The 27408-nt window shown below is 37.9% G+C and overlaps 1 protein-coding gene across 2 annotated transcripts; it reads right to left on the bottom strand.

The window, feature by feature from the left end:
* On the bottom strand, positions 1 to 27408 carry zgc:100829 (uncharacterized protein LOC445149 homolog). Of its 2 annotated transcripts, XM_052104270.1 has the most exons (8): positions 27101 to 27390; positions 25084 to 25419; positions 18631 to 18778; positions 17336 to 17453; positions 16026 to 16067; positions 15851 to 15892; positions 9003 to 9237; positions 1 to 1108 (listed from the first exon to the last, which is right to left on the bottom strand). In XM_052104270.1, the coding sequence occupies exons 2-8, from the start codon at positions 25253 to 25255 to the stop codon at positions 879 to 881; spliced, it is 987 nt and encodes a 328-aa protein (XP_051960230.1). In that variant the 5' UTR covers positions 25256 to 25419; positions 27101 to 27390; the 3' UTR covers positions 1 to 878. The 2 variants fall into 2 exon arrangements, with proteins under 2 accessions (XP_051960230.1, XP_051960231.1); XM_052104271.1 differs by lacking the exons at positions 1 to 1108; positions 9003 to 9237; positions 15851 to 15892; positions 16026 to 16067 and adding an exon at positions 16087 to 17249 and having other exon boundaries at positions 27101 to 27408.

The raw sequence follows: 27408 nt of genomic DNA, 5'->3' as shown, positions 1-27408 counted from the left end.
TGTATCCGGAACCTGAAGGGAGTTTGATCATTTTATTAAAGAGGCAATATCCAACACTTACCCAGAATGTGTGGATGAGAAATACAAGCTTTGAGCCAGGACAGAGCATGTATATAAACTCTTCCAGCACATACAAATCCATAATTAAGTGCAAGCAAATGTGACATTGAAAAAAAATAAAAAATACACGAGGAACTTTTTAAAGGTAACTGCTGCCCCATCGACCGATGACCTGATTACCAAAGTTGTTCAATTTAAATATAATCATTATAATATTAAAGAATATAGAACCGGATGCATAAAAATAGACAATCTGATTCATGTTATTGCTGCACCGGTGGAATCTGAGACCATCAACCTCCAACAATACAGAGATCTGGCTTTTTCCACTAAAACGTGACAGCCTTCATATAAGCTATGGCCTTCAAGATGTCTTGAGTAAGCAAAAGTGATCTGGACAACATTAACCAACAGGATGAATAACTTTGGTTTAGCATTGTTTGTTTGTTTTAAGAGAAGTAAATCAGTCTTATACTGGTGGTTAGGATTTCATGATTTCATGTCAGACAGTGCAATTTAGTCATACATCCAGGTCAATATTATTACTGAATGTATTGACAGACTGATGTAGCAGGTGTTCCTTTCCTGCTGAACAACTTACCAAACATACTCATACCATAAAAAACAAAAACAACAACAACAACACTGCAAAAATTATTTACCCTACCATATTACTTTGGTAACAGAAGCATTCATGTTCCTGAGAGAAGTTATGCATCTACACCTCTCAATAGAGCCAATGAACTGGACACCTGGGTTGGGTGTTTTGCAGTGTCCAAAGAGGCCTGGATGCAGTGCAGGAGTTGGTCCCTTGTCGATTACCTGAGGGAGGGTGAGGGGCGGAACCTCAAGTGGCTAGGCTTTTCTGGTATTAGAGGTTTGTTGACACTGGGTGGAGCTTGGGTGGGCGGGGACTCACTGGACACACTGAAGGTTTTCATGAGCTGAGCAACACGGCCCCGTCCCAAACAGCTCTCCTCAGCTACTTCAGACCCCATGTCGACAGAAAACGCCCGTTTTGAGGCGGGCACCACTTGGAAATCTTTTCCTGAGAATGAGAGAGAAAGAGTGAGGAAGGATGAAGGAAGTATTTCAAGGACTTGTTATGACCAGTGTTGGGTAAGTTACTCTGAAAAAGAATCCACAACAGACTACTAATTATTTCTCTTATCAGATTGTTACTTGTTACTTCATTGAAAAAGTAATCACATTACTAATTAATCTTTAAAACATTACAGACACTTTTTTTGTTATTCTGCTCTAAATTCAAATGTGTAATTTCCTCTTCCTCCATTGTTACATGCAAGCCATACACTTATCAGTCGGTAGGTGGCGCAAACAATTCAGCTGTCACGGAAATGCAAACATAATGCATGTAATTAATGTTTTTAAATGTAATCCACATAAATAATCTAATTTTAAAATATACAGTTTGAAACCCCATTAATGTAATTTAAACACTTGAAAGTCAGTAGCTGTAATTCGATTACACAAATTTACAATGTAATCATTTACACTACTGTTGACTAAAAAGTAATTGGATTACAGTAAAAATTACTTTTTGGTCACTTTACACCAAGAATGGTTATGGCCCTCAAGGTTCCTCTATTCTGTCCATTACCCTCAAGTTTTCTGTCCTTATCTGAGCACACTCTTCTATCCCTTTCTTTTGACCCCTTCTCAGTGTCCCTGGCTCTTTCTTCCTGGGCTGCAGACTGCCAGACCGGAGGTCATTGGTGCAGGAAGTAGAGCAGGGACACAGCTGGGCGTAGTTGATGTGAGTGTGAGCATGGTTATAGGTGCGTAAAAGTGTGCGTTTGTGTGCGGTTATTGTGTGTTTGTAATTGAGAGATGGAGGGATGGAAGAAGAGGAAGGGAGGGCCACAGGGATGGCGGTGGAGAGCAGACAGACGCTGCTCAGACACCAGATGGCTTGAGGAGCTGCTTATTTTTAGCCACATCCCCAGGGGACACAGATGTGTGAGTGCGTTTGTTGTCTCTCATAAACACATACACCCTTTCACTTATAAACAAAAATTGACACACATTTTCTCCCTAACAAACTTTCTCCTGAAACACACCCTCACGCATGCTTACACACCCTGGTCAAAGACACGAAGCCACATGTGACTGTCAGTCGAAATGCCCCACTATTGAATCATGAAACATCAGCTTTAGCCACAAGGTCTTTTAAAACTGACATTCAGCGGAAGCACACAGTTTGATCCAGTCTCTCTTCAAGAGCTTGCTTATGTTTTGTTTTCTTGTCTTACTCTCTCTGGCCTCCGTTATTTGGGCATATCTCACACAAACATGTCTCCAGGTCATATTTGAACCAAAATAATGAAAATAAAGAAATATTTTGCATGAAGAAAATTTTTATTGTTAGGACTAATACTTTAAGGACTATTTTGCATTGTGAAATTCTTTTAATAACAATTAGACATTTCCCCCCAAATTCTCATAACCATACTGTGAACTTTTTTTAATGGTTCCCTTAATTCCTATTATTTTCCCATTATTCTCAAGAAAATTATTTTCTATAATACACAATACTTAATTCTTATTGTAATACAACAGATAAAAAACATATGTAATACAAAGATGTATTTCAGCATAAAGACAATAGAAAAAGATTCTACCATCTATACATACAGTATCTAACAAAAGTGAGTACACCCCTCACATTTTTGTAAATATTCGATTATATCTTTTCATGTGACAACACTGAAGAAATGACACTTTGCTACAATGTAAAGTAGTGAGTGTACAGCTTGTATAACATTATAAATTTGCTGTCCCCTCAAAATAACTCCACACACAGCCATTAATATCTAAACCTCTGGCAACAAAAGTGAGTACACCCCTAAGTGAAAATGTCCAAATTGGGCCCAAAGTGTCAATATTTTGTGTTGCCACCATTATTTTCCAGCACTGCTTTAACCCTCTTGGGCTGGAGTTCACCAGAGCTTCACAGATTGCCACTGGAATCCTCTTCCACTCCTCCATGATGACATCACGGAGCTGGTGGATGTCAGAGACCTTGTGCTCCTCCACCTTCCGTTTGAGGATGCCCTACAGATGCTCAATAGGGTTTAGGTTTGGAGACATGTTTGGCCAGTCATCACCTTCACTCTCAGCTTCTTTAGCAAGGCAGTGGTCGTCTTGGAGGTGTGTTTGGGGTTGTTATCATGCTGGAATACTGCCCTGCGGCCCAGTCTCTGAAGGGAGGGGAGCATGCTCTGCTTCATTATGTCACAGTACATGTTGGCATTCATGGTTCCCTCAATGAACTGTTGCTCCCCAGTCCCGGCAGCACTCATGCAGCCCCAGGCCATGACACTCCCACCACCATGCTTGACTGTAGGCAAGACACACTTGTCTTTGTACTCCTCACCTGGTTTCCGCCACACACGCTAGACACCATCTGAACCAAATAAGTTTACCAAATAAGACCAATTTGATGCAGTGTGCGGCATGCGGCGTATGGTCTGAGCACTGACAGGCTGACCCCCCACCCCTTCAACCACTGCAGCAAGGCACTCATTTACATTTACATTGATGCATTTGGCAGACGCTTTTATCCCTAGCGACTTACAGTGCACTTATTACAGGGACAATCCCCCTGGAGCAACCTGGAGTTATGTGCCTTGCTCAAGGACACAACGTTGGTGGATGTGGGGATCGAACCAGTGACCTTCTGATTAACCGTTATGTGCTTTAGCCCACTACACCACCACTACTCCATATGTCTATTTCCCAAAGACAACCTCTGGCTATGTCACTGAGCACGTGCACTCAACTTCTTTGGTCGACCATGGCGAGGCCTGTTCTGAGTGGAACCTGTCCTGTTAAACCGCTGTATGGTCTTGGCCACCATGCTGCAGCTCAGTGTCAGGGTCTTGGCAATCTTCTTATAGCCTAGGCCATCTTTATGTAGAGCAACAATTCTTTTTCATGAGGTGCCATGTTGAACTTCCAGTGACCAGTTTGAGGGAGCGTGAGAGCGATGACACCAAATTTAACACACCTGCTCCCCATTCACACCTGAGACCTTGTAACACTAACGAGTCACATGACACCGGTGAGGGATAATGGCTAATTGGGCCCAATTTGGACATTTTCACTTAGGGGTGTACTCACTTTTGTTGCCAGCAGTTTAGACATTAATGGCTGTGAGTTGAGTTATTTTGAGGGGACAGCTGTACACTCACTACTTTACATTGTAGCAAAGTGTCATTTCTTCAGTGTTGTCACATGGAAAGGTATAATCAAATATTTAAAAAATGTGAGGGGTGTACTCACTTTTGTGAGATACTGTATATATATATATATATATATATATATATATATATATATATATATATATATATATATATATATATATATTTTTTCTTTTTTAGGGCTGTCAATCAATTAAAAATGTTTAATCGAATTAATTACATTAATTAATAGTGATTAAACGCATTTAATCGCATATACAAATATTAGCTGAGAAAGCCCCTAATATAACAATAAGTCAAAATATAATGATGAAATAATTATACATAGTTATCTTTAAATATTAAAAAATTATATATATACAGTATATATAATATAAAAAATATATCCACAAAATTAAAATGCATTACATTCTTGTGGACAGTAGACTTAATAATTGATAAGACAATACAAAAAGCGGCTTTAGAATACAATGTATTGTTTACTACCATATTATTGACCATAAGCCAATCATTGGCATACAGTTCACAGCAAATTAATTTGTCAATCAGTTCGAGATTTATTATGAGGACATAAAGAGAAACATAACATTTTTAGGTCACTGTGTTATGTTAAATATAGTTTAATACTTAGAAAACATCTTGAGATCACTTAGTTCAAATTTGCGCTCCAAGTGTTTTGAATGCAAGAACGTAATGCATGACTGTGTTGTGCTGTCTGCTGGATGGTTGTTTTCTTCACTGTAAACTGTGCGTTGCCACACAGCTGAAATTTCAATTACTGCCCTCTGGATTAAACAGGTGGTACTACAAGCTTGCATTTCTCAGGAATGTTCCTTATTACGGTCCGGGGACATTGCGATTAATTGCGTAAATGTTTTAACGTGTTATTTTTTATAAAATTATTCGCACTGAATTAACGCGTTATATTGACAGCCCTAATATATATACATACACACACATATATATGTATATACACACATCTCTCTCTCTCTCTCTCTCTCTCTCTCTCTCTCTCTCTCTCTCTCTCTCATATATATATACATACATACATACACACACACACACATATATACATTTTTGGGGTGATTGCCTAATCATCATGAAACAAATATCACATTGCAAAAATTTTCAAGTGGTTCTAAGCAACATGAAAATCACCAAAAGGCTTACACACTCCAATCTTTTTATGAAAGACAGTGCTTGCTGTGGGCATGTATATACTTCTAGGTCATTCTTGGTATCTATTATCAGTTTGGATGGAAACATCAGAGCAAAAGCGATCTTCTGCAATCTGAATTCGCAAAATCTGGGAACAAGAAAATACTGTGATTCTCCCAAGAAATCTTTCCTTTGCTCCTCGCTTCGCGTAACACAAGATCTTTATTGAATGTTCTCAGAAATTGGCCAGAATTTATCGGGGCCTGTCTCCCTCAGCCGATCTGCGAGCCGGGACTCTGTGAGCTCACTTGATTTCCAGCTTATGGCCTGTTATGTCGAGCAGACCCGGGCAGACCCGGAAGAGCTAGTCTAGGAATTTCAACATATCTCTGCCTTCCTCATTCCAACAATTCAGACATTAATTCACCTGATTCTCTAAATCCTCCAGTTTTAAAAAATTATACTTTGGTCACTAGGGGATTAGCAGCTAATTCGCTCTCCGATGACTCCAGATATCTTGTAACCAACTCACAGAAATTCGTTTCCATCACAGTAATCGATCGACGTATTAGAGAAAGAACCTCTAAGTCAGCAACAACTTTCGTCAGCATTACAGACATGTTGGAGAGTTGACGCTGTATTTCTCCCACCGTACCATCCGAACAGAATCCCTGGTCCGCATGCCCGTCAGAGGTTCCAACTTGAGCACATAAGTGTCTTACAATTCATGTCCTTCGGAGTTAAAACAATTTAATGAGGAAAAAATTAGAGCGCACCTTTAAATATTGATCTGTTTCTCACCCACACCTATCATTTCACTTCTGAAGAAATTAAAAGTAATCCAAATTATTAAATCACTGGAGTTGTATAGATCACATTAATGCTGCGCTTATATGCTTTTTGGACCTTCAAAGTTCTAGCCACCATTCACTTGTGTTCTATGGACCCACAGTGGTGAAATATTCTTCTAAAAACATTTGTAAACTTTTTTCTTAAGTTAGAAATTAGTAAGAAAATGATAGTTAAGAAGAATATTCTTCTAAAGAACATTTCGTGAATCCAGCTCCTGGACATGTTCTTAAATGATTTCTTGAGATTCAATCTTCTTATGTCCTACCCTCTCTTCTTCTTTGTCCTCTCTCTCTTTTTTGTGCTCTCAATCCCTCCCTTCTTCTGGCCCCTGACCCGTGGTTCCTGAGTTACTGTCCTCTCGACGCACTGCGTGGGCCTGCCACTGATTGTCTCACTGTGTTGTGTGGTCGCCACGGAAACTCTGGATAGGCTCCAGTGACCTAGGCAGACACACATGCATGCACAGCACTCTTACACACTCACACACCCAGTCACTCTGATGATCTAAAGGTGTTTGCTCCACCGCATTTTCCACACCCCACTAGCAGCCCGTTCTCCGTCCTACAAACACCGTGCATATGTGTGTGTGTGTGTGTCCATGACTGTGTGTTCACACATGCACTCTATGCTGTTAGCTGACACCAGCGTAACTACAACGCCTCTCCCCCGTCACTTGCAGACAGTGTTTGCAATTTTCCATCCTCCCATAACCTTAGCAAATTCTCCACTAGAATTCGACCTCTCTCTCCGACACACTGGAACCTGAGCCTCTTTCACAGAGCTGTCACTACGTGCTCACAACACCCCCTCAAAGCCTGGCTGAAACCAAACTCTCCATCCAGGCTGGCAAAAACGGCTCCCACCAGCTTCACCGTGCAATTACTTGAGACAAAGCATGTAAATACCTGATCACAATGAACTTAACACCAAAACCACAGCCTCAATCTACAAATTTCAAACAGTCATTAACTGATTTGCATGTGTTTATGAATGACCATGAGAATATTTTTGGTGTATGTGACAAATACTGTCAAGCATGCACATTCACAAAAAAAAGAAAGATGCAATGAAAGCGAACTTCTGCCTAAAATCTCCATTTGTGTTTCACAGAAAAAAAATCACTACTCCGACTGAAATCCATAAAAAATGTCTTTGGGAGTAACGGTGTGCCAACTTCATGTTTTGATATTGTGTATATGGGACAATTTATATTCCCAGTCACCACTGGTAAGCAGATGAGCTGAGCCACACTGACAGCCCAGTGCCGGAGAAAAGCATGCTATCTCTTTAAATGTCCCCAACTCCGAGTGTGTGTGTGTGCGTGAAGGGGGGACAGAAGTGGGGCAGAGGGCAGAATTCCGGAGCGGCACGTTTGTGCACTGAGCCAGGCCGCACGGGGGCATGGCTGCCAGGGGGAGGTGGCGAGGGGGAGAGGAGGCTGGGTGCCCTGTCACTTATCAGCTCCGGCCGAGCGTCGCCCAGGGCCAGAGTCAGGAAGCAGCGCTGGAATGTGTCCTTCCCTCTGAAGGTGAAGAGATGCGACATATACACACACACAAACACACACACATACAGGCACACAAACCCACACACCAAGGCACACGTGCATGCACGCAGAGATGGAGCGAGCAGCTGTGGGAAGCTGTTGCTTTTACTCACATGCCAGGCTGAACATACAGGCAACTCACACACACACACACACACACACACACACACACACACACACACACACACACACACACACACACACACACACACACACACACACACACTCACACACATTCCTATGACTTACATGCTCTCAACTGTACCCACAAAGTTAAATGCTCACACAAATTGGCATGCACACATGCTTCCTGTTATACACACAAACATGCCACATTTCCAGATGTATACAGTGTATACCTGAATCTGTTCACATTTTTTGGAAATCCAATTAGGATTGACAGCTTTTGGCAAATAGACAGTTACTCCATCAAGAGATACACAATTATATAAAAAAATTATGCAGTTCAAACCAGATACTCTCATGAACACAAAAATCTCTTGTGAGCCAAATTAAGCCTAAAGCCTAATAGTACTAGTAAGTCTAGTTTCAAAGAATATAATTTAACATGACCTGAATGATTAAGTAATGAATGATATTCAATATTTTAGATCAAACAATTCTCATTTAACTTACCGAACCTAGGTTATGGTGGTGGGTGGTATTATTAGGATGTAATAGGCTGAACTTCCATTATTTGTCCAGCAGGGGACATCAACACTAATTACAGAGATGAATTGTGTAATGCCTAATAATACACACTAGATGGCACAAGTTCGGCTTCATGAGTGAGTCATAACGTCTGTTGAGGCTGTTCACACCCATAGGAGTGTTAAGAACAAATGCTCAAAAGAAATGTTAACATTTTAGAATCTACCATAAAAAAAATAAGATAAAAGTAAAAAAAAAAAAGAAGACTCTAATTTTCTGATTAAATAGGGGAGAACAGATCAGTGTGAAAACAGCTTCAAATTAAACCAAATTGATGCTCAGTGACAGATCATCATACATTTATCCTGAACCTGGAATAAGATATTCTGTTTCTGATTTTTTATTTTTTTGTCATGTTCAGTATTATTTAGATGGTGAGGGGAAAAAAGGTCCAACTGACATATATAGTTTGCGTACATATATGCTACAGTATGTAAACACCAGACTCTCACCTCTGTTGATCTGTGGTTTGGGGGTGTCTTGGGGATGGAGTCTGGATGTATCACGCAGCTGATTGGTTGTCCTGTCCTCGATGTCCATATGGGCAGGTCTCCTGGGGCCCGAGTGTGTCGGTAGGAAAGATGTCAAGTGGGGCCGATAGTAAATTGACGACAGGAGTGCCGAGCCATCTTCTGAGAGTCCTGACTCAGCCTCTTCTTTGGAGTCTAAAGGCTGATTATGGGATACCTGCCAAAGACAACAAATAAACCAAAGATTGTCCTAAAACCATCTCATATTTAGCCATCATGTTCTGTTGAGACGGACTTCACTGTCTTTGCCTTTGGGGTCCTAGAGAAGGATATTTCAGATCTGTAGTTGCATAAAATGCAAGTCAATACCACAGTTCTAAAGCTCCAAAATGGCAAAAAGCAGCATACAAGTAATCCATACCACTCCAATGGTTAAATCCATATCTTCAGAAGCGATATGATAAGTGTGGGTGAGAAACAGATCAATATTTAAGTCCTTTCTTTCTGTAAACCTCCACTTTCACTTTTATCATTTGTTTTTGTCTTTATGCATTCTTTGTGCATATCACCACCAACTGGACAGGAAGGAGAATTGATAGAGCGAGAAAAAAAATACATATTTATCTGTTTCTCACCCACACTTATATCACTTCAGAAGACATGGATTTAACCAATGGAGTATTATGGATTACTTGTATGCTGCATTTATGTTTTTTTGGAACTTCAAAGACCTACAGAGCTGAGATATTGTTCTAAAAATCTTTGTGTTCAGCAAAAAAAAGAAAGTCATATACATCTGGCATAACATGAGAATTTTCATTATTATTAACTATCCCTTTAAAGACAAAATCTGAAAAATGCTACAAAAATTGGAGTCATATTTATTTAGCTAAAAATAATTTATTCCCCAAATAATATCAAGAAAATATCACTTTTTATTCCAAAGCCCATTTAGTTGGATATGGGTGAGCAGCATGCCACCCACTGAAGCGTCACTATACTGAACTACAGTATGCAAAGTCTCAATTATAAATTGCAGTATCTATAAAAGCTGCACAAAAACCAAGTATCTTATTTTGGTTTCCATGTTGACGTATTAATTTAGTTTAGACTTTAGCTCTCTTCAACTAAATAAACGTATAAAAAAAAACTCTCTGGAGCTCCAGCAAGACAAAAACAGCAGATGTTGCACGCTTTGACAGTAACAAGCATGGGCAGTGTTAACACATAAACACATATAAAGTGATGGAATAGAAATGTGTGCTGTGTGAGGACTTGCCCTGCCCAGGGGTTTGTGGGAATTGAGGGAGAGAAAGTGTGGATGAGAGAGAGAAAAAGGGAGATGTAAACTGAGAGCAAATGGGAAAAAAAGGAGGGAAAGAGAGGTCCTAGCCCAGACCCCAGGGGATGGTCCCACAATCCCATCCATCTGTGACTGACAGGCACGCCATCTCGCCCGTTTTAATTCCCTGATCAACTTTATCAGCCATCTGCTCTTTAAGAACTCTGGGGCACAAATCAGCCTCTGGGCCCTCTCAGGTCCTCCTGCAGAGCACACACACCCTGTCTGTCCTCATGCTCTGTGACACACAGGCCACATAGTGAGAGCAATGCTCCATTCCCTACTTCTGCAAACCTTACAGGTCAGCATTTTAAACAAGCTCAAACTTTTTCCTTAAATACAGTTGTCCAATAAGTCTACAATCACATTGAAAATCTGGGATTCAAAATCAAATTTTAACCTGGAAATAAATAGAACGTTTTAGGAAAGTTTACAGTAAATCAATGAAATGCTATAACATAAATAAAAAAGAAATATTTCAGTTTCTGCACTATTTCTAACTCACAAATTAAATAAGAAAATTGCAACAATGAACTGCCACAAAATGAAAGCACATGTTTGAACTAACCCAACCATTAGTACATGGATCCAACCACATACTACACAGACCTTACACTACTCAAGATATTTTGCCAAAAAAAAATATCTTAGTTTTACATTTAGGCACACAGAGTTGTTTGTGTTAAAAGCGTAGTCCACTATGCTCAGCTGTCAGGGGTGTGGGGGTCAAGAGACTGAAACAGGTGTGATCAGAGAGCGACAGCTGAGGGTAAGAAGATCTCAAGATGAGAGCACAAAGACAGCTGCTCCAACCTCCAACCCCCCCTTCTCTTGGAGCAGAGTGCCAGGAGAGACCACTGACAATCTGGGTAGGCCATTCCTTTACACTGGCACCATCTTTACACTGCAACTGTGGAACCCAAAAAAAGAATGCGGTCTAGTTTTGTACCGTTGCTGTCAGTGTAGACAAGTGGAAGAGTCATGGCAGGGTGACACGTTTTAGTTGTTATAAGTGGGATGGATGACAGTGCAAATGCAGCATAGAAATATACTGTGAAGAAAGAAAAGAGCAGGAAGGAGGCAAATTATGTTAATATGGAAGTGGTGTCAATGAACAGCAGCAGTTAAATCCAGGGATTTTCTAGCAGCCTCTGGTGTAAATGAGCTCTCTGTGGTCATATAGCATGTCACATCAGTTCAATGAGCCAGTTATTATGAAAAATTATTTGGAATAGTGAACAGTGTTGATTCATTGCCAAATCTCTAGGGTTATATACCTGCTTCAATCCAAGAGATGAAATTTATTTCTTATGACATGTAAAAACATATCAATAAATCGATTATTGATCGGCACGTTATTTGAATGAAATACAGTATTTTTTAAGGCATCAATATACAGTTGAAGTCAGAAGTTTACATACACCTTAGCCAAATACATTTAAACTCCTGACATTTAATCATATAAAACATTCCCTGTCTTATGTCAGTTTGGATCACTACTAAATTTTAAGAATATGAAATGTCAGAATAATAGTAGAGAGAATTATTTATTTTAGCCTTTAAATCTTTCATATCTTTCAACACATTCCCAGTGGGTCAGAAGTTTACATACAATTTGTTAGTATTTGGTAGCATTGCCTTTAAATAGTTTAACTTGAGTAAAATGTTTTGGGTAGCCTTCCACAAGCTTCTCACAATAATTTGCTGGAAGGTTTTTACCATTCATCCAAACAGAACTGGTGTAATGCAGAGTTTGCATGATTTTAAGCCCAATTTTCAGTCGCCGACAGTTTTGTGGAGATCGCCAACAAAAGCCTGAAATCGTGGGCAAATTGGAGCTCGCTCCCGTGAGTGACAATCGCAATGTATGAACTATCAAAGACGTGATTTGAGAGAATCGCCGACATGTCGCTGATGTCAGCAAGATATCTAGAATGTTAAATGTCTGGACCTGTCTGAGATTCCAAATCGCACAATGTGTAATCATTTTTGAATGAATACAACTGCAGTGTTGACCTACAGCCAATGAGAGAGCAAGAAACTGTTTCAGTGCCAGGAGTCCTGATGTACCTGCAACAGAACAACAAATAGCATGGCTGCGGTATCAAGAAAGTCTCATTGGACAGAAGAAATGGAGGAACAAGGAGCACCAGATTTGATGTTTCCTCTGAACTGTACCACAACCGGGTGGAGAAAGAGAAGAGTTGAAGAGAAATTGCCAATTCTCTTGGACAGTCAGGTAAGCAAATAGGTAGATTTTTCAGTAGGAGGTACTTTTTCATATTGTAACCAATAAAATATATGATGCCTTGAGGCGATTAAAAACATACACATCATATTCTGAAATGCATAACAGAATTAGTATTTCGTATCACTTTTCACATGTACTCATTTGTGAAACGTAATTTGGAGTCAAGGCAGTCGTCGGGATTCGTCAATAGTGAAATGTTTTGTAATGTGTTCACCCGTCGCGGATTCATTGTGTAATTTGAAAATGCTACGACTTCAGTGACAAGACAGACAGTTGAGTAATATGAATGATACCACAATCCGACATCTTTTAAAGTTGTGTAGTGTGTAGGAGCCATAACGTAGTCAGGTTTGTAGGCCTCCTTGCTGCACACGCTTATCCAGTTCTGCCCTAAATTCTCTATTGGATTGAGGTTAGGGCTTTGGGATGGCCACTCCAATACCTTGACTTTGATGTCCTTAAGCCATTTTGCCACATCTTGAGGTATGCTTGGGGTCATTGTCCATTTGGAAGACCCATTTGCAACCAGGCTTTAACTTCCTGGCTGATGTCTTGAGATGTTGCTTCAATACAGCCACATAATTTTCCTTCCTCATGATGCCATCTATTTTGTGAAGTGCACCAGTCCCTCCTGAAGCAAAGTACCCCCACAACATGATGCTGCCACTGCAATGCTTCATGGTTGGGATGGTGTTTTTTGGCTTGTAAGCCTCACTCTTTTTCCTCCAAATATAACGATGGTCAGTATGGCCAAAAAATAAAATTTTAGTTTCATCAGACCAGAGGAAATTTCTCCAAAAATTAAATCTTTGTCCACATGTGCACTTGCAAACTGTAGTCTGGCTTTTTTATAGCGGTTTTGGAGCATTGGCTTCTTCCTTGCTGAGCAGCCTTTCAGTTTATGTCGATATAGGACTCATTTTACTGTGGATATAGATACTTGTCTACCGGTTTCCTCCAGTATCTTCACAAGGTCCTCTGCTGTTGTTCCGAGATTGATTTGCAATTTCCACACCAAACTACGTTCATCTCTGGGAGCTAGAATGCGTCTCCTTACTGAGTGGAATGATGGCTACGTGGTCCCATGGTGTTTATTCTTGAGTACTATTGCTAGTACAGATGAATGTGCTACCTTCAGGCATTTGGAAATTATTCCCAAGGATTAAACAGATTAGTAGAGGTCTACAATTTATTTTCTGAGGTCTTGGCTGATTTCTTTTGATTTTCCCATGATGTCAAGCAAAGAGGCACGGAGTTTGAAGGTAGGCCTTAAAATAAATCCACAGGTACACCTCCAATTCAGTACACCTCCCATCAGAAGCTAATTGGCTAATTGTTTAAAAGCTTGACATTTTCTGGAATTTTCCAAGCTGCTTAAAGTCCCAGTTAACTTAGTGCATGTAAACTTCTGACCAACTGGAATTGTGATATATTTAAAGTGAAACAATCTGTCTGTAAACAATTGTTGGAAAAATTACTTGTGTCATGCACAAAGTAGATGTCCTAAATGACATGTCAAAGCTATAATTTGCTAATGTTAAATCTGTGGAATGGTTAAAAAAAATTAAAGTTTTAATGACTTCAACCTAAGTGTATGTAAACTTCTGACTTCAACTGTATTAACATTTGCCGACATTTAAATTCGAAGCCTAAGTTGCGTGCTATCCAACTCACTCAGTTGGGCTACTGTTAGCTTAATAGCATTTAGAGACAACAATAGGGTGATAACATTTACTGAAACAGGTTGCAAAGCACAGGCATTACAACATAGAATGGGTATTTTAGAGTTCCTTGCACAGGATGCATACACACAAAAGTTACAATGGTTTTCCTACTTCATCAAGAATGAAAGTGACATTGAGGAGTTAGTGTACGAAACTGGTTTAACTGTGCAAACTCAACGATTAGAAACTATTATGCAATTTCTCTGGTTTTTAAGGTTTCATTCAAGCTGTCAAACCACAAAAAGACATACTTGTATCTGAAAATACATTATGCAGGATATATGAAGGATGCATATACACAATACAGTGTATCATCCTCTGAGGCTAGAGAACGTAATCTTTGTACTTTGGGTCGAATTTTATGGAAAACTATGCTAGTTACGCTCGATGACACTGCAGATATTTGAGCCAGATGCGTCCTGTGTGTGACCCACTTTAATTAATCCTGCCACTCATACTTTACTAAAGTTGTGTTGAAAAATATGTTTGAAAAGACACAAACTATTGTGCAACGAGCAACCCTATTTACACTATATCTGAAAAAATACTGATATACGTTGATAACCACTGGGACATTCTTCAGATTATCGATGCAAGAAAAAGGCATCGATCCCAAACCTAATGGGACATACATTTTTTTTCACTTTTTACTATTCTTAATCTGTCTAGCTGTCCAATGCAATACTTTACCTGTAGCATTTGGGTCCATTGCATTTGCAACTTTAGTAATAGTACAAATGTATTAGATTATTAGTGACCCCTTCATATAACAACATAGATCAGTTTTTTAAATACAATTAATTGTAGAAACATCCTATTCTTTTTTGGTATACCTTATAAATAAGTACCGAGGCCGAATCATTGTCAGAAATGGCATTAGAAAGTAATACCATGGTATTTTGATATATACCATTACCATAATTCTTACCATGATTCTTAAATGGTAGAATGTCATGGTATTACCATAGTACACTGAAAAAAGTCAAACTGGCAGTTGTTACCATACAATGCTATTTCTACCTGACCACTTAAAATTACTTTAAGTGTAATCTAATGTGATCAGGTATTTTGTCATATCAAATAAATGTTTGGACTTGAACATAACCATTACTGTTATCACATGACAAAATATTTTATAATTAGTGTAGTGTCCAAAAACAAGCAAAAAAAAAAAAAAAAAAAAAAAAAACTGCATTACCAACATGGGATGTTTTTTTTTTTTTAACATAGTGAATGTTTATAGTAATAGCATGACACTTTCTGTAAGGGAACCATGGCTTTGATATAATAGTGTATGTGTACACTCTAAAAAAAAATCTAGCCTATATTTAGGAATTACACATTTCAATTTCAAAACAAAATTCCATTAAATTGTAATGTTTCATTAAATTAAAAAAACGTAAAATATTTAGATTTTTATTTTATTTTATTAAGGATTACTCAATTCAATGTGATGGAATTTTGTTATGAAATTGAAATCTATCTAAGTGTATATACAAAAGGTGGTACTTGCATTTTCTACAGGTAATGAAGGGTTTTCTTCATTTACTGGAACCTAAGGATTAGAAGATATATAGAAAAAAAAAGAAGACATGAAACAGATTGCACATCAATTTTAAAAGGTATCCTATTGTAAGACAAGTCTCATTCATCCTGAACATCAGATTTGTTGCAATACCAAAACACACCTGTGGAGGCGCCAGAGTCCTTAAGTCGTTGTCGTTGTTCTCCTGTGAAAACAAAAGACTTCAGACAGGGAACACAAACTCTCCACACCTTCTGACAAATAGCATCTCTTTTATGATTTTAAATATGACAAAACATTATGCAATAATCCTAATTAACTGACAGGTTTGAACTTTTCAAAATGTAAGTGCCCTGAAATGGGCTTGTGCCGGTATTTGTGTGACTCCCATGCAATCCTTCACTAATTGGCAGCAGTGAGTCACATGTGGTGAGGTAGAGGGACAGATGTTTGTGTTTAGCTAGTGAAAAATCATAGTCTGGTGATACTGGCCAGCACATTTCCTACATGGAGTGTGCTCGCTGTTGCCATGGAAACCCTAGTTCGATTCTAACCCACCTTAAAGTAACAAGAAAGAGAAGGTGACAAGATCTTCCTCTCACACATATTAAGTTTAGACCCTGGATAGAGAACCTTAAAAACACACACTCTGGGTCTGAAACTGAGAGACTTATGTTTTGTGACACACACACGTTGGTGCGGCTACCCTTATGAGGACCCTCCATAGACATAATTAATTTTATACAGTACGGACTATAGATTCTATCCCCTAAACCTCACAAAAAACATTCTGCATTCAGCAAAAAATAATATATCTATATATATCTATATATATCTATATATATCTATATATCTATATCTATATATATATATATATAATTTAGTATGTTTAAGCGATTTAATTATGGAGACACTAAAAATGTCCTCTTAAAGCACATTTATAGCATAATACCCTTGTAATTACCAGTTTGTAACCTAAAATAAGTCCTTGTTAAAGTCTACAATACATGAAAGTACACGTTCAAAAACATGTTTCTGTGTGAACTGCCACATATTGTCTGTCGTGCTGATGCCAACTGGGCACACATACACAGAAATATGGATACATGAGCAGAGAAATTGAGCCATAAAGAACTGAGCAATAAGGGCTGTTGTGTCTGAGAGATGGGGAGGTGGGTTTTAGACAGGAGGTTTTTTTGAAAGGATGAAAGGGAAAAATGGAGAAGGGAATTAGAAATTGAGGAGAGAGGAAAGCAAGGTGCAGAAAGAGGGAGAGACAGAGGTTGTGATTTATTTGGCTGTTGAACGATGACTCTCCCTGTGGAGAAAGTTTGTCTCGCTGCCCCACGGCTGTGTCAGAGATTAATGGCAGCCACAGGAAGGTCACCTACACAAACACACACGCATTCCTGAAAATGCAGTGGCACAAATTTAAGAGTTGAGCAAATGTGGAGGTGTGCATGTAAAACACACCTTTAAGTTCAGTTGGACTCCTGAATGCAGTCTGGGCGGAAGATTTTCTCTCCCTGATCGTACAGGTTCTGCTGATGTTCGAATTGCCAAGTTGCTCTTCAAAGTGCCAGACTCATTGCTAGAAGGCATGACAAGACATGTGAAAACATAATCAGTCCTGACAGAATAAATCAACGCCCTTCACAGCAAAACAAGTTTTCAGCATGCACTGCAAAAAATATTTTTCTTAATTTTTTTTTTTATCTTATTTTTCAGTAAAAATATTTAAACATCCTTAAAACAAGATACATTTACTTGAGAGGCAAAACTGCTTAAGACTTGTTTTCTCAGAATTTAGGCTATTTTAAATTAAGATAATTTTTTTTTACCTTAATGGTTAAAACATATTTTGTTGTTGTTTTAAAGCATAAATATCACAATATGTTATTACATTAATGCCTGAAGGGATAGTTCACCCAGAAATAAAAATTCTCTGATCATGTATTCACCCTCATGTCATCCCAGATGATAATTACTTTTTCTTCTACTGAACTCAAAAAAAGATTTTTAGAAGAATATTTCAGCTCTGTAGGTCCATACAATGCAAGTGAATGGTGGCCAGAAATGTGAAGGTCTAAAAAGCATATAAAGGCAGCATAAAAGTAATAAATTCAACTCTAGTGGTTAAATCTGTGTCTTCGGAAGTGAAATGATAGGTGTGGAAAGAAATGTTTAAATATTTAAGCACTTTTTTTCTTTTTTTACAATAAATTCTCCTCCCTGCCCAGTAGGTGATGATATGCACAAAGAATGCAAATTGCCGAAAACAAAAGTAGTGTAAGTGGAAATTTATAGTAAAAAACGACTTAAATATTGATTGAATATTTCTCACCCACATTTATCATAACTCTTCTGAAGACATGGATTTAACCACTGGAGTCTTATGGTTTACTTTTATGCTGCATTTATATGCTTTTTGGTCACATTCACTTGCATTGTATGGATCTACAGAGCTGAAGCATTCTTCTAAAAATCTGTGTGTTCAGCAGATGAAAGGAAGTCATGCACATCTGGGATGGCAGGAGGATGAATAAATGATGAGAGAATTTTCATTTTTGGGTGAACTAACCTTTAAAAATAAGAAATAAAAATGTGCAGATGGGGTAGAAAAAATATGACCTTATCTTACACAATTTTGCTTCCCTTGTTTTAAGGGTGTTTCAAAAAATACAAATCATGAAACTTATGTTTTGCAGTGTGTCAAGCTTTTTTTCTTTTCAGTGTTTTTGTCAGTGTTTGAATTGAAACTTCCATACTGTGAATTGTTCAGGACGCTGGGTGTTTTTCTCTCTCCAAACCCTGAATAGATGATCTTAGAGGATTTGAGTTCATCAACCTCGCCGATGACAATGACATGCACATCTCCATCTCGCCCCAGCAGCCAGCTCACACTCTTGTTATGAGCTACAGAGAAAGAGAAAAAGAGAGACTCTGAGATGGTTAGATTCCGGTGTGCGTGTCTCTACCAGCCTTCTTTACTAGCTTAAGCTAGCTAAATCAGCTTCAGTAGAAAGACTATGCTTGCCAATCAGCTTCATCAGCCTTTGCTAGTGAACATTTTGGCTATGCTGGTTCACCAGCTTGACCAGCACGAAACCAGCATTAACCAGCCTGGAGCAGCATGAAAATTCATCAGCTAGTCTTGTCAGAAGAAATATGAAGTTAGAAGCCAGACATGGCTCCAAGATAGGACCAGGCAAGGCCCACCCAGTGGGCACTCTCACCTAAAACAGCAAATTTGACCATGTCCGTGGTTGGAAAATGTAGGTGTTAAATGATACATTTTTAATATGATTTAATACAGACTGTATTTCATATAGATACAATTTGACTTCAGTTTTATTGAATGGTGAAAAAAGTGAAGGCTCCTTTTAAAGGTAATGTTACTAGTGTATGAGAAGCAAGAAACAATCACAGCAAGTGAAGAAAACTCTCATATGATGAACTGGTTCTTCTTGCAGACCTTGTACTAAAAGTACAACATTCCAGTTAAACACCCTGTCTGACATGCTCATGATCCCAGTCAAGACAAACAAGCTCAACTAAACAAATGATAACGACTAAGTGATCAACTTAAATTAGACAAAAAAATTATTATAGATTTTGTTTTAAATGTCTCAGTCGCTTCACATTTCATACACCACATTTTATCTCAGGGTATGCACAGAAACCTGACCATCACATTTTTTTAAATACACAACAGTACTAACAAATACAATGAATAGTAAATAAATCACACACATGATATGTATAAACAAAATAATTTTATTTCAGATAATTAGGGAAAATAGTCACACATCTCTTTCTTGGTCTCTCTCGTTTCTATTATGTAGCACACACAAATCTTTAATCAATTTAATTCAAATAATTCTACAATAACACCAATAAGCTAGAAATCATGGTACACAGCACATACAGAGTTACAGCTGCAGGCACTGATGACACATAAAATAACCAATTACTCATAATTTCTACAAGTGACCCCATGACTTTGGCTAAGTTAACATTGGGACTAATCATATAAGCAATAAGATTAGACTACTATTATGATTTTTAATAAAATGTATACATTCACATTTGGTCTTAAAGGAGAGATGACAACATTTACATTTAGCAGATGCTTTTATTTAAAGTGACTTACAAAATGAGGAGCATAAGTAATTCATCATGCAAAAGAAAACAATATTTTGGCTTTATTAGGACCACAGTGTTCCTAATAAAGTGATAAGTGTATATTTAATGCCGTTTTTCTTGATGTCCTTTGATTTAAATATTACATTCTTGAGCTTCAGTGGTATTTAAATGCCACCATACTACTGCAAATTTATTTATATAAATTATTTTATTAGATAGACATTAAGTGTCCTATTCTAGTGTCCAATTTATTTTAATGTTAATTCATTATACATGTTAAAATAAAGAACATGTCTGGGTTTGTTATACATACTCAGGGTGTGCTATATGCATATGGGTCAGTTAATGAGCATTGGCTGATAGGGCAACATTTAAAATGTCATGTAAACAACCTTTCAAAAGAAATTATAAATGAAAAAAAAAAAAAAAATCAGATGAGAGCGGAAAATCCGATTTGGGCCACATTCTGCTACGCTTGAATTTAGCCATAAATACATCAACTGTTGATATTCATATATATAATCTTTCTCCCTTTCTCCTCCTCCTCCTCTGTGTGTTTTGAGAGGCTGAGTTTCCGGTGTACTTCCTGCTTTGCCAGCAGTCATCTGTTTAAGGGAATGGAACTTGGCCTGGTTGACATGTTCCGTATTGCTCTGAAAACTGGGGCAGTAACAGAATGGTTTCCTGTGTAGCCAACTTGCCCAATTTAAGGGTTTTTACTCTTGACGATTAAGAACCTTGCATTTCAAGGGACTTTTATATATATAAAAAAATAATAATAATTACATTGTAAACTGAGAGAAGTCTATTAGACAGGCTTCATACGGAGACAGTCTCTTTGAATAATGTCTGTAGTGCTTCAGGACATTGTATCAGTATGTCTTCAGAAATCTATTAACCAGCAAGAACAGCTGCAGTTGTCTCAAGGAGATAGAGGACTCTCTGTTCTCCTCTGAGGTTTGAAACTCTGGGAATCTATACAGTAACTGCTTTGTTATTGGCCAACAAGACTTGTTCCTGGAGTTAGGCACACATAAAGCCAAATTAAATTTTAAGCAATCTGCACATTATTTACTTGTTCACATCTGTATTACAAAGACAGAATACATAGAATGTATATTTGAAGGCATAGTCCACACAAAATGATTATTTTGTCATCATTTACTCACCCTCATGTTGTTCCTAACCCTTATGACTTTCTTTTTTCCACGGAACACAAAAGATGTTTAGCAGAATATTAGTTGTCATCTTTTTCGCAGTAGTAGTGACGGAGACTGAACATTCTGCTGAACATCTTTTATTTTTTTCCACGGAAGACAGAAAGTTATAAGATGAGGTGAGTAAATGATGACAGAATTGTAATTTTTAGGTCAAGGTTTTCCCTTTAATGGCTTATCTTGCCCTATTCAAGTGGAAGATAAAGAAAATCTGTTGTTTATGCACTATTTAAAGGGATATTCCACATTCGATACTAGTTAAGTTCAATCGACAGTATTTGTGGCATAATATTGAATACCACAAACATTAATTTGGAATCGTCCGACCTTTTCTTTAAAAAGAGCAAAAATCGAGGTTACAATGAGACGCTTACAATGGAAGTGAATGGGGCCAAATTTTGGAAGGTTTAAAAAAGGCAGAAATGTAAAACTTGTAATTTTATAAAAAGCACTTACATTCAAACTCATGTATTACTTGATCTGTAAAGTTGTTTAAATTAGGGCGATATATGTATCACGATAAAGAAAATCCACGATAAGCTTTTGAGGAATTTCCAATATTTACTATGTGTCCCTAAAACACAAGCAGTTCGGCTTTCTCAGGCTGCGTTTCCACTGGGGCGGAAGAAATCCTCTCAAAGGCACTCACAGCGCTAGGAGAAAGCTTTGTCCACACTGCTGCCAATCCTACGATCCACCTTGCGAGCATGGTGCTCGGCTTTCATAGGAATGAATTGAAAACGCTCTCAGCTTTGCTCACAACGCGCCAGTTGTAACGTAGGGTCAGACTGGATGAACCTGCTAATGCTAGCTGCCTTGCTAACAATTAGGTTACGTCAGACACCGGATTGATTCATCCGCACCGCAAGACTTCATGACAACTGTTGAGCTCTCTCATCGTCTCTAGTGAAGAGCGCGACAGAACAACAGTGATGTGGACAACAGCTCTGATCTTTCTGCGCTGTAATCTTGAATATTTTTCTCGAGCACCAAACATGCATAATTTCTGCCCTGTCCCGCTCCGCATGTGTTGCCTCTTTTCCCTGCATGTGTGTAGACATAAAGCGCCACTTGAGTTAATGTGGTTTCAAAGCACCTTTTACACCACAACGTTTTTCCCTTCTAAATGTATCTTTATTAATCAGCATGTTACGAGCCTTTAATGATAAACAAATCGAATAAAGAAATAGATTTCTGGAATGGATAAGGACAGAATAAAATTACTAGTTGGTAAACTATTCTCTCTATTGAACTAAATACTAGTCTCTCTAATACTAAACTATTCTCTTAATGAAAATATCCAAAGGTTTTTTACATTAAAAAAAAAAACGTTTTCTAAATTTTCTCTCGGGACACCCCTAAACCCACATTCAGCATCATTCCACAGTCACAGGGTCTTCTATGCCCCATACTTGGGTATCTGAATCTAAAAAATATCATTTTAATGTAAACATTTTCCAACAAATACTGGACTGCTGTCACTATGCTTCAGAACAAACAGATGAACTTTTAACATTCATTTTCAATTGATAAACGGTAAACGACGGTAAAATTGATAAAAGATCCCACAGACCCCACTGCTTTGGCTGTCTCTGGACCCCCTGTGCAGTTTTGTAGAGACTATTTTGACTGTTTAGAATTTATTTTGTGTAAATGTATATCGTGATAAATATCGATATCGAACAATATGAAAAAGATTATCGTGATAACAATTTTGGCCATATCGCCCAGCCCTAGTTTAAATCATCATTTGTACAGTCGTTTTAGGTTTGTTGATATATCGTCATGGCAACAAAGTTGTAAAATTGGCTATAACTTTACAAAGAAAAGGTTAGTCAGCGATTGTACCACACTAAAATCATGTTAACACACATATTGTTAAAGTCTTTTGGCAATGCTTCTAAAACAGTGAGTAATTAAATGTTTACAGATTGGCCCCATTCACTTCCATTGTAAGTGCCTCTCTGTAACCCAGATTTGTGCTTTTTCTTTTTTTAAAGAAAAGGAGGGGCAGGTCAAAATTAAATTTTGTAGTAATCAATATTATGCCACAAATGCTGTCGATTGAGCTTAACTTGTATTGAACACATAATAATCCTTTAAGTTGACTTTTTTTGAAGCGGGTTCAATGGAAGTTCTGGCCCTTCCAGAAACAATGCTGATATGCCAGATTCCATGAGTACTTTGTACGTCTTACCAGTTTTTAAAGTAGTACATAACTTTAAAGTAGGTGTAACTTTAGCTCAACGACAAAGTTTTGTTTTTTCAGTTTTCCACAGCTCTCGGTCTCTTTTGCATTTAACAGATACCCTCTATCTCTCAGATGCATTCCTTCCATATCTTGCTGTTTACTACTCCCTGTTACCCTATTTTAGAAAGCTGAACTCCTCATGGAAGTCTCGTATCAGAGACGCATGAGGCTATGATTGGGAAGAAGAGGTGAAATTCATAGAAAACTGCCATTTTATTAACATGAACGTGCGCACAGTTTTAATTTGTCCGCTTCCAGTTTTGCACTGAGGCCGTGGTGAACGTTCACTAGCCATGTGAATTATCCATTAGTTTGCCATTTAAAGTGAGGGACGGATGGAGTAGAGATTCTGGTCTGGAATTCCCCTTGCTCTTGTGATGAAACTAAAGACATTAAACTCTCAGTGTCTGGTCAGTGACGTAGATATTCCCAATGGTAGTATTAATAAAATAGCTCTCATCTCATCCGTCTACACACTCACATGGTTCAACCATCTGTGTCCATTTCTGTAAACTTACTGTAGTTTTACAAGACGTTCTCCATGAAACCTGCAGTAACACATGGTACGTCCACCAGTGCTGAACTGATTTCTATCAGCTCAGCTACTTTGTCCTGGCTGAGTCATGTGCCACATAAAGATTCTAACCATATTAAGTCAGTTAAAGCCAGCAAAGAAAAGCATTACCAGACTTGAGGCCTGTGGTCGCACAGCAGTTATATATCTGCACTAGTAATCCAAAAGCCCTATGTAAAAACCTCAGGCAGAGTGATGAGTAATCTTGAGAGTTCCTGATAAGTGGCCCAATCACCATGGTGCCCTTGAACAAGACATTAAACTTCAAGGAAATTGTCCTTCTAATGTTAATCGTGTTTCTTGTTTGATAAAATGTGTTTGCTTAATGCTAAATAAAATCAACAACATGCTCTTGATTAGAACTGCATATTAGAGGTAGACGATATATCGGTTTTACTGACTAATCTGTGGCAAAATTTGCTTTTTGGAACTATCGGTTATATGCAAAAATATGTGCCTATAGTTTTATTATTATTCCTTTTCAATAAACCTCATCTGGTGAAATACATCAATATAAACTCTTCATCTGGTGAAAATACAGGCTTTCCTTTAAAGCTTAATAAATATTAAAGTAAAGCTTAAGTAAATACTTAAATATACAGCATAATAAGGTAGCCGTCTCTCTGTCATTTAAAAATAAGAGTACACTGTGTATTTTGAACTTGTTGACTTACTATCCATTACGTAAGATTTTGTTTTTCATTCTATAAATCCACTATCGGCCGACCTCTACTACATATGATAGTAATATATAATAGAAGAGGAATACTTGAGCACTGTTTAAATATTATCTGTTGCATTGCCTTAATTAAAAACTCAAAATATAATAATTCACTAAATCCACAATAATAGTAAAAAACATCTGATGTCATATGACTGCTTGACATCCAAATTGATGTTCTAATAAATGTTCTCAGATAACTATAATTTAACAAGCTGCACAGATCACAGGACCAGTTAAATATAGATATACAGACAGTGGACACCATCAAAATGCACTAGACATTAAGAGTTAGATAAACCAGAAGCCAACCTCTGTTTGGTTTGGTTTTGAGTGGCTCCCTCTCCAGCTTCTCCTCTCGCTCCTTCCAGCGTCGCACCTGCTCCTCGCGCATCTTCATGAAGAGGGTCTTCTTTTGCTCATCGTTCAGAGCATCCAGCACATCCGGGTCGATGTACATGTCCTTCAGGATCTGCTGCAGCATGGCCGTGTGTGTGGTGTTCCTTTATATATCCTGAAGTTCTGTAAGAGCGAGGATGATTATGGTAACAACGATGAAGCCCAGCCTGGTCCTCAAACCTACAGCTGTGACGTGCCTTCACCACACACACGCTCTCATCACTGATCAGCATCCATAAACTCGACAAGCTGTCAGGAGAAATAAAACATTATAACATCTGGAAACAATCGCTTGCTTTTACAGTTTGCTAGCTTGCTCTTTCCATGCAGCTTGGGACTTTTTGTGTGATGTGTTATTTTAAAAGTGTCCATTCTGGTTTATTAATATCACAAAACAAAAAAATTGGATTTTAAAAACCAAAAGTGGAAATTGTATAATATTGTTTCAACCATCTGAATGCAACATAGTTTCAATGCAAGGCAAACAAATCAATTAGACCGATTTTATGTTTGATTCAACATATTTTCACTGAGAAAAAAAAAAAAAGAGGATGAATCAACGTCGGTGATCAACGTCCTTTTAATGCTGCGACACACATACATTTTATGCAGATTCTGTCCAGATTAAAAGGTTAGTTCATCCAAAAATTTAAATTGTCTCATCATTTACTCACAGCATCCCATATGTATATGGCTTTTTTTTTTTTTTGCTGAACAAAAATGAAGAGTTTTAGAATATTCCAGCTCTGTAGGTTAATACAACGCAAGTGAATGGTGACCAGAACTTTTAAATCCAAAAAGCACATAAAGGCAGCATAAAAGTAATCCATATGACTCCAGTGGTTAAATTAATATCTTCAGAAGTGATGCAATCTCTTTGGGTGGGAAACAGATCAATATTAAATCAAACTAATTAACTATAAATCTCTACTTTCACTTTCAGATTGTGAAAGTGAAAGCTAAGATTTATCGTAAAAAGGACATACATATTTATCAGTTTCTTATCCACACCTATTATACCGCTTCTGAAGACATAAATTTAACAACTGGAGTCGTATGGATTACTGTTATGTTGCCTTTATGTGCTTTTGGAATTTTGGTCATAATTCACTTATATGGACCTACAGAGTGGAGAAATTCCACTAAAAGTTTGTGTTCTGCAGAAGTCATTCAAATCTGGGATGGCATGAGTAAATGAGAGAATTTTCATTTTTGGGTGAACTATCCGTATAAGCAAATATTAAAGTTTCCATAAATCTGAATAAAACAGCTGAAATATGCCTGTATTCATCTGAATTTTGGGTCATGTAAAACACACGAACAGAAAGAATATTCATTTATATTTGCACATGTCCACATTAATGTCATTCTGGTTGATATGTGATGCAGGCAGTTATTGAAGATTTAAAAAGAAATAAAAAACAGAACTGCAAAAAAAAAAAAAAAAAAAAAATGGTAAGAGTAAGCACTTCCAGTATTTCTACAAAATAACAGCAATATGAATAAATAAAATATGCATTTTTTTTTTTTTTTTTTAAATAAAGTCTTAACCAGTATATGGACCTTAATCAGAAAATGATGTGCATGTAAACCTTTCCAGAAGCCCACAAGACACTTCTCTAATTTAACATTGACTCACTTTGGACACAAATGAACTAGTGTGGTGTGACCTCTTTAAAAGCGAACCAGCATTACAGCAGAGAGAGTCTAAGATCACAAAACATTCAGAGCAGGAATGCTAAAAAATGTTACAACTCCAACAACAATAGTAACTGCGACTGAGGCAGAGCAGAGAATGTCTCCCCTACATATTTAATGGACTGCAGTTAATGTCTTGAGCAGGAACTAGAAACACAGAGCGATAGGGTGGAAAAGAGATGGAAAGTTAGAAAGAGAAGGAAAAAAAGACTGTAAAGTAAGATATACTCACAGCTGGGTGCGGACGCTCCACGGCAGACTTTACTAAGTGGGAGAGAGAGTGCTTGTGTGTCCTTCTTGCCTTTGTGTTATGACTTAGCTGGTGACATCACAGCATTCCATACTCTCTCTCTCTCTCTCTCTCTCTCTCTCTCTCTTTCCCTTTTTCCTTCTTTCTCACAAATGTACACGACACACTCTACCTTGCCTTTGCACTAACACACACAAACTTCCTTTCTGCCCCTATAACTCTCTTAGGTTGGAAGAACACTCAGGAAGCAGACATAAGCTGTTGCCGCAGTAAATGAAGTAGCAGCATCC

The sequence above is a fragment of the Xyrauchen texanus genome, chromosome 34 (genome assembly GCF_025860055.1).
Source record: "Xyrauchen texanus isolate HMW12.3.18 chromosome 34, RBS_HiC_50CHRs, whole genome shotgun sequence".
NCBI classification, from domain to species: domain Eukaryota; kingdom Metazoa; phylum Chordata; class Actinopteri; order Cypriniformes; family Catostomidae; genus Xyrauchen; species Xyrauchen texanus.
Note: the sequence above shows the minus strand (reverse complement) of the source record. Positions and strands in the feature narration are given on the sequence as shown.